Here is an 8370-nt window from a genome sequence, read left to right on the forward strand (position 1 = left end):
CTAATGATAGTATCTTTTGAGGTTCGTGGCATTCCACGATCGGATTTCAGGTACCCCGGTTCGTACCTTCTGGAGTTTGTAAACTCCGGGTCGTACTATGTGGATAATTCGGTAGGGTCCTTCCCAGTTGGTTCCTAACTTTCCAGCTCCCGGTTCCTTTGTTCCTTCGAACACTTTCCTAAGCACTAGGTCCCCTACGGCGAACTGTCGGGGCCTTACTTTGGAATTGTAGTGTCGTGCCATTGCTTGCTGATAATTTTGAATGCGAAGCAAGGCTTGGTCTCGTCTTTCCTCGATCAAGTCGAGGCTATCCATCAGGAGCTGGTTATTAGCTGCGGGATTTGAGGTGCAGAGCTCCCGTCTGAGGCTACCTGCGGTGGTTTCTGCTGGGAGGACAGCCTCCATCCCATAAGCTAAGGAGAAGGGAGTTTCCTCTGTAGCTTTTCGTGGGGTGGTTCGGCAGGCCCATAGTACTTCGGGTAGTTTTTCCGACCAAAGCTCCTTTTGGGCTCCTAGGCGTTTCTTGAGGTTTGCTAAAACTGATTTGTTGGCAGCCTCCGCCTGTCCGTTCCCTTGAGGTCGCCGAGGTGATGAGAAGGTGAGGCGGATGTTCCATTTATCGCAGAAACCTTTGAAGTCGTGGGATATGAACTGTCCTCCATTGTCGGTTACGATTTCGTATGGGACGCCATGCCTGCATACGATGTTTTTCCAAACAAATCCTTCGACCTCGAATCTGTTTATTTGTTGGAAAGCTTCAGCTTCAATCCATTTCGTGAAGTAGTCGGTTAGGACCAGGAGGTTTAGTAACTTCTTTCCTTTCCCTGAAGGTACTAATGGACCTATAATGTCCATAGACCACCTCATGAATGGGTAGGGAGCTGATATGTTAGACAGCTTTTCCGCTGGTTGGTGTATGATCGGTGCATGCCTTTGGCATTTGTCGCACGATGAGGAGTAGACCTCACAATCTGCGATAATGGTAGGCCAGAAGTAGCTTGCCTTTTTATTCGGATGGCTAAGGCTCTGCCTCCGGAATGGTTTCCACAGGAACCGTCGTGCATTTCCTTCATGAGTTTCATAGCTACTAGGCCGTGAACGCATTTTAGGTAAGGTCCGGAGACACTTCGTTTGTGGAGGGCTGACTCGATTATACAGTATCTTGCTGCTAAAGCTTTGAGTTTTCGAGCCTCCCACTTGTTGGGTGGAATTTTTCCCTCTAGGATGTAATCCATGATCGGTATTCTCCAGTCTTCTCTTCCTACAACTTTGTTGTGAAGAGAGGAGGGAGATTCCTGTTCGGGACCTGGTGCCGTGGTGCCCCCGGAGATATTTGTTGGAGTAGGTTCTGGGTTCTGAGGAATATCTCCAATTTCCTCGTTATCCCCTGTGGTTTGTGTAGCGTTCCTAGATGCGTTTTTAAGAGCGGTGCGGCTTCTTGTTTGGATTTTATAGACAAGTGGCTCCGAGGTCTGGATGGTGCCCCCGGAGGTACTCGTAGAGTTAGGCTCTAGGGAGTCTGAACTTCGGTGAGTACCTTCACTTTTGTCGTTGTTTTCCGGGTTCTGGGTTGCTTTCCTGGAGGTGTGCTTTCTGAAGCTGCGTGTTCTAGTTTTCGGGAACCAGAATGTCGTGAAAACTTGGGTAGCTACCGTCGGGAGGCTGTTATCCTCTATTTTTTCCTTTGGTTTGCTATCCATCTCAGCCTTGGTAGCTATGTCGATACTTGGCTTCTCGATTCCTTCCACGGGTATAATTCGTTTTACGAGAGGGTCGGATGTGGAAGCTAATGCGGCGAGCGCGTCTGCTGAGGAGTTCTCCCCTCGTGGGATCCTCGTTAGCTCGAACTTGTCAAACTGCTTTGTGAGGTTTAGGACGACCTCGAGGTATGCCCCCATTCTTTCGTCCCTTGTTTCGTATTCCCCGTGAAACTGGCTAGCTACCAGCTGCGAGTCGCTGTAGGCGTTTAGCTCCCGAATTCCGAGGCTCAGGGCGAGCTTTAATCCAGCGATTAGTGCTTCGTACTCGGCCTCGTTGTTGGAAGCGTTAAATCCAAGTCTATAGGATTGTTCGATGGTTTCTCCGGCTGAGGAGGTTAGTCTTAAACCGACACCGGAGCCTTGCCTTGACGAGGCTCCGTCCACGTATAGGCTCCATTTCGGAGCCTCTGTTTCCTGGTCTAGATGTCCGGATGCTAGCTCAATAACGAAATCGGCGAGGACCTGAGCTTTTGCTGCTGCTCGGGGTCTGTACTCGATGTCGTACTCGCTGAGCTCTATAGCCCATTTTGCTAATCGTCCGGATTGGCTAGGACTATGCAGAATCGTCCGTAATGGTTGTGAGGTCATTACGATGATCGAGTGCGATTGGAAATAAGGTCGCAGCTTCCTGGCGGCTGTCACGACTGCTAGGGCTAGTTTTTCCATGGTGGGATATCTCGTCTCGGCGTCTATTAAGCTTTTGCTAGTATAATAGACAGGTCTCTGTTCGTTTTGTTCCTCTCGTACTAGCACTCCGCTGACTGCAGCTGCCGACACGGCGAGGTACAGGTACAGTGGTTCTCCTACTACAGGTTTGGATAGTATCGGAGGTTCCGAGAGGTAAGCCTTCAGCTGTCTGAAGGCTTCTTCGCACTTTTCATCCCATAAGAACTTCTTATTATTTTTCAGAAGTTTATAGAATGGAAGGCATTTATCGGTGGACCTGGAGATGAATCGATTTAGTGCTGCGATCCGTCCGGTCAATCTTTGTACCTCTCTGGTCGTTTTAGGTGATGGCATTTCTAGGAATGTCGCTATTTGTTTCGGGTTGGCTTCGATGCCTCTTTCGGTTACGAGGTAACCTAGGAATTCGCCGGAAGGTACTCCGAAGGTACACTTAGCTGGGTTTAGCTTCATGTCGTATTTGTTGAGGATTTCGAAACATTCTCTTAGATGGGAGATGTGGTCCTCCCCCTTTGAGGATTTGACTAACATGTCGTCGATGTAGACTTCCATGGTTTTTCCGAGTTGTCCAGCGAACATTTTATTTACTAACCTTTGATAGGTAGCTCCCGCGTTTTTCAAACCAAACGGCATGACCTTGTAACAATAGGTTCCTCGTTCAGTTATGAATGCGGTTTTCTCTTGATCCTCAGGATCCATCATAATCTGGTTATATCCTGAAAAGGCATCCATAAAGGACAAGAGCTGGTGTCCAGCCGTTGCTTCGACCAAACGATCGATATGAGGTAACGGGAAGCTGTCCTTAGGACAGGCTTTGTTTAAATCGGTGAAGTCTACACAGATTCTCCATTTCCCATTCTTCTTTTTTACTACCACTGGGTTAGCTAGCCAATCGGGGTATTGTACCTCTCGGATGGACCCGGCCTTTGTTAGTCGATCGACCTCGTCGTTGACAGCTTGGGCTTTTTCTAGACCTAGCTTACGACGTTTCTGTTTGATCGGTTTAAAAGTAGGGTCTACATTGAGCTTATGAGTGGTGACATTTGCATCTATGCCTTTCATGTCGCTGGTGGTCCATGCGAAAGTTTTGATATTCTGTTTTAGGAATTCGACGAGCTCCTTTTTGGTTTCGAGAGGTAGCTCGGATCCGATGCTCACCTGTTTCTCAGGGTTTGAGTCGTCGATGCTAACTTTTTCGGTGAGGTTCTTAGGGGGACCTCGGATATTTCGTTGCATTTCGCGACTCTCCTGGATCTGTAATTGCTATTGGGGGGATTCTTTTATGATTTCGAATCCTCCCAGGTAACAGATCCTTGAAATCTTTTGGCTACCGTGTATGGTAGCTATTCCGTTGGTTGTTGGAAATTTCACGCATTGGTGATAAGTTGAAGCTACTGCTTTCATCTTATGAATCCAAGGCCTTCCGAGGATTGCGTGGAAAGGGGATGGTTTGTCGACAATTATGAAGTTGGTCATTTTCATGACTCCGCCAGCTATAATTGGGAGCTTAATTGTTCCCAATGAGGTGGCTGTTTCACCTGAGAAACCTACGAGGTTGGATTTCTGGTCGACAATTTCGTAGTCGTCTATTTCCATTCCCTTTAGTGCGTTGTAGAAAATAAGATCGACGGAGCTTCCGGTGTCGATCATGAGCTTAGGTACCTCGTACCCTGCTATATTTAATGTTATGACAAGGGCATCGTCGTGAGGTCTATCGAGGTCTAATGTCTCGCTCTCCCAGAAAGAGATCTTAGTGTTAGACTCAGGCTTGGTCGGTTTGGACTGAGTGTTTGACACAGCTTTCCGTACGTGACTTTTAATAGAGTTAACGGAGTCTTGACACACACCGGACCCTCCAAGGATGTAATCGACCTTGAGCCAGGGCTCGATTGGGGAGGTGGTTTACTCAAGAGGGCCTCGATTTGTAGGCTTTTTCCTTGTGGAAACTTTCCAAGGATCATCTCGACTCTCTTTTTGGGAGCTGGGGGTGGTGAGTCTGTTTCTTTTTCAGGTGACCTCTCGCGTTTCGGAGAGCTATCTCTGGGACCTCTCTTCTGATAAGGTTGTGGCTTTTTGAGGTCCACATCTTTTATTTCTCCGGCTGCGAATTTAGCAGCCAGTTGTCGTTGGAGGTCCCAACATTCTTCGGTTGAATGTCCCTTTCGATCGTGGTAAGAGCAATGTTTGCTCTCGTCATAACCTTTGGACCAGGGGGCTTTAGCTGTCGCGGCGACAGGTTTTTCTTCCTTGTCTTCCTCGACTACGTAAGAATGTTCTCCCTGGGTCTGATTATTTCGGGAGCTACCTCTTTTGTGAGGTCCCTTTCCATCGGAGGCTTCGCCTTTCGGGTGACTCTGGGGTTTTCTGTGGAGCTTATCTAATGCTGCCATTTCCTCCTCCAAGGTAATGTATCTAGAGGCCTTATGGAGGGCGTCATCGATGGTTGGAGGGGGATTTAGCGTTAGCTCCGAGAAGAAACCTGATTTATACCAGAGACCTCTCCTAAGAGCCTCAATGGCTACCTGATCGTTGGGATTCGAGAGTTTAGTTCTTACTGCTCTGAACTTTTCGATGTAGACTCGCAGTGAGTCTTCCAGTCCTTGTCTGATCTTCCAGAGGTCAGCCTCAGACGCTTGTTTCAGGATGTGAGTTGAATATTGCTTCATAAAGGCGTTAGCCAATTGATCGAAACTGTCTATAGAGTTCGGCTCGAGGCTGGAGAACCATTCGAGGGCTGTTCCGATCAGGTTTTCGGCAAATGTTCTGCAATATCCTGCATCACACTCTTCCTTTGTGAAGTGAGCTTTAACGATAGCTAATCGGAAGGCTCTTAAATAGGCCTTTGGGTCTGCGTTCCCATCGTATTCAGGAATTTTAATTTTTCGAGTATCTCTTATGTAAGAGTTGGCAATTCTATCGGTGAACGGAGTTCCACGAGTCTCCTCAATTAAGCTCTCGATTTCGGGAGCTGAGCTCGTTACCTTGTGAACTTGAGCTCCCAATTTCTGGAGAGCTGCGTGGGTTCGCTCCATGTACCTGCGAATTGCGTCAGGTCCCTCGAAGGGAAGGACATTTGGGTCATTATCAGATACTCGGCGAGCAGGTTCCTGGTGAGACCGAGCTCGGTCGTCTTCCCAGCTAGCTGGCGAAATAGGTCGCATATTGGTCCTTAGGCTCCGAGCGAGGTTAGTGCGGAGAGCTGCAGGATCAGCATCCGTTCTTTGGTATTCGTCTGTGCTTGGGGTTGAAACCCTAGCTTGAAACACTGAAGCTGATGTTCTGGCCCCGGACGGTATGTTGGTTCCTGCTCCAGACCCGGAAGGAGGTGGCGGTGGAGGCAAACGGGTGCTCCCACCGGTGTTTCGATCAGGCATGGAGCTAGTTGTAGCTACATTGCTCCCCATGGTGCTGGTGATAGGAGGGGTAAACGCAGGAGCTGTCCTAGCGCGAGGCGTTCGGAAAGCAGGTTCCTGCCCTTCTGCACCTGGGCTATCAGGGGAGAAGTTCAGGCGCTCTCTAGGGAAGGAAGGGTCGGCTAACCGTTCATGGAAAGTGACTCCTCTTCCCTGGTGGACGGACGGTTGGGTCGTTGCGGATTGAGATCTGGTTATCTCTTCGAACTGTTGCTGCCGTTCGGCTAACTGTTGCACCGTTCGCTCGGTCTCTTGAGCTTTGTCCACTAACTGGAGCATCATCCGACGGATCTCAGAAAGCTGATCTTCCGTTTGGTTCGGAGCGGATTGATGCGATGGGTTATTGAGGGCTGAGGACCCAAAGTTGGTCCCTCCGGAGGCTCTCGGGTTATTTGCCCCCGGAGCAGTGCGGTTCGGTGAGCTATTGCTCTGGTTCGATTGATCGGGGTTAGATGGATTCGTTCCATCTAATGGATTCATCCTTTAAGCTTTAGAGAAAGGGATTCGATTATTTGTCCCCACAGACGGCGCCAATTGTGAGAGACAAGGTTTCACTTCTTAGATTTAGGTTAGGTCAAGAGAGATGAATGAGAATCGTGGGCTGAATCCCGTAAATAAACTTGAAGAATGAATATGATTTTATTGATGAGTTGAAAGATGATGAATACAAAGGAATGTATCTTGTGATGATCAAAGAATACGTAATGCTTTTAATCTAGTACAAAAGTTCATCCATGAAAAAAAGAGATCCATTGTCTTTTATCTTCTCCATCTTTATATAGTCTAGGTTTAGTTGGCAACCCTTCAACTGTTCTCCTAGATATTTGGCTTCAATTACGGAGCTCGCTTTAGGCTCCTCTTGACCGAGTCTCTTAAGGTGTTAGCTCACTTTCTGTCGTGACCTCTGCTATGATGTCTCCCAGGTCCAGTCGTCAGCTCGGCTTTCAGCTCCCTTTGTTATGATGGGCTTATCGCAACCCACATGCTAGCTCACGCTTATCGGTGCCTCACCTGAGGGTCATATTCGGGTCCAACAGTCGCTACGTAGCGACCGAGCCGTGTGCGTGCTCGGTCGCTATGTAGAAACTGAGCTTGGCTTGTGCGTGGTCCAATGGCCATACTTGAGCTTGTCCGTGGCCGATTTGGATACGTGTCCGTTGCCTCCAGACAATCGGTATTTAGTGTTTCGATTAAGATTAGAACAAGATTTTACCGCAAGGCTCTTTGTGAAGATTCTTTTTACGAAGAATAACTTTCGTAAAAAATGTTTACGCTGATTTTTACGGAGATTTGGACATTATCTTCGTCGTAATCGATTTTGACCCCAACATTAATTCCGTCGTGACCGATTTTGACCCCAACAATGTCAAAAACACCATATATCAATTCCCCCAGACTTAGATCCTTGTTTGTCCTCGAACAAGGCAAGTATCTAGAACAGGGAAAAGGTTTGAAAGTTTGGGAGATCTCCTAATTCTCAATAACCATACCTTAACCACGAATCTCTGAATCATATAAGCAACTGACTAGGACCACACACTTTTACCAGAATCTTCACTGGTCGCTGTTCAAAGATCGGCTCAATACTCTACATCTCAAACCTGAAAAAGCACACTATCGAGACAGAACTCCCTACATTCATTTTAAAGTGGTGTGATCCTCTTGTCACAGGCATCATTCAGGGTAGACGGGCTAGGTGTGAATAGGCTAATTTTATAGTGGAGTCGAAGAGTGTTTAGGGGCTACCAATTTTCTGTAGTGGATGCAGGATATTGTGCAAAATAGCCAGAGAGGATGGATCCATTGATGTCCACAACCCCTTACTCGTTTTGCTGACTCCTGGAGCTATCGCTTCGACTGTATACCTGCTCCCTATTATTGGTACCAACTCTCCTCGTTCTTGCGTCAAGGGTGACGTCTCCATGTTCTAGGGCTGACCGGATTAGCTCAAAAGGGCATCTGCTCAATTTAATCCTCCTTCTCTATCAATGATCTCATATATATATATATATTTATATATTTTTTTTTTTCTGATTGATGAGAGCATAGATGATGAGGTGACAGAGAAGGAGATAATACACAGAATGATTGGTGCCCTTTGGTCGTTCTCTTTTGTTCTCGATGACTGTTCTACTGACTGTTATCCTCTTTGTTCTGTTTTGAACTTTGCAGCGATAACGAGTAACAGGCTGCGTCGATCCTTTCCTCTCCAACCTTTTTGCACATATCCGCATATATGAAACTGAAGAACATAATACATGAAGGTGGAATAAAGGTTTAGGTACAAGGTAGGTACTAGCTAAAAATGAACTAGCCACTCAGGATCAGCAAGATTGGTAAAAAGAGTAAGAAGTCTTGAGTGTGGATCTCGTTTCCCTGATCTAATGCCCATAACAAGAGGAAATTGCAGTCAAAATTTGGTTCAAGTTAGATGGAGTTAAGTCTACCCAGTGTAACCTGATCGGCTGAAAACTTCAGGAGAGTCAAGTGAGATAAGTCAGGATTCATTCAGG

At 47.2% G+C, this 8370-nt stretch overlaps 1 protein-coding gene across 1 annotated transcript; it reads right to left on the reverse strand.

Moving 5' to 3' along the window:
• Positions 1 to 4302, reverse strand: LOC125592630. Its single transcript, XM_048767953.1, has 2 exons — positions 932 to 4302; positions 1 to 842 (listed from the first exon to the last, which is right to left on the reverse strand). The coding sequence occupies exons 1-2, from the start codon at positions 3678 to 3680 to the stop codon at positions 1 to 3; spliced, it is 3591 nt and encodes a 1196-aa protein (XP_048623910.1). The 5' UTR covers positions 3681 to 4302.
• Between the last annotated feature and the right edge of the window lie 4068 nt (positions 4303 to 8370).

This window comes from Brassica napus, chromosome C9, assembly GCF_020379485.1.
Source record: "Brassica napus cultivar Da-Ae chromosome C9, Da-Ae, whole genome shotgun sequence".
Taxonomy (NCBI): domain Eukaryota; kingdom Viridiplantae; phylum Streptophyta; class Magnoliopsida; order Brassicales; family Brassicaceae; genus Brassica; species Brassica napus.

Bases quoted from the DNA above. Each gene is read 5' to 3' on its own strand.
- LOC125592630 (XM_048767953.1), bottom strand. From the start codon at position 3,680: ATGCAACGAAATATCCGAGGTCCCCCTAAGAACCTCACCGAAAAAGTT. The intron at 843-931 runs GCATGCACCGAT...TGGACATTATAG, and splicing joins TCGTGCGACAAATGCCAAAG to GTCCATTAGTACCTTCAGGG.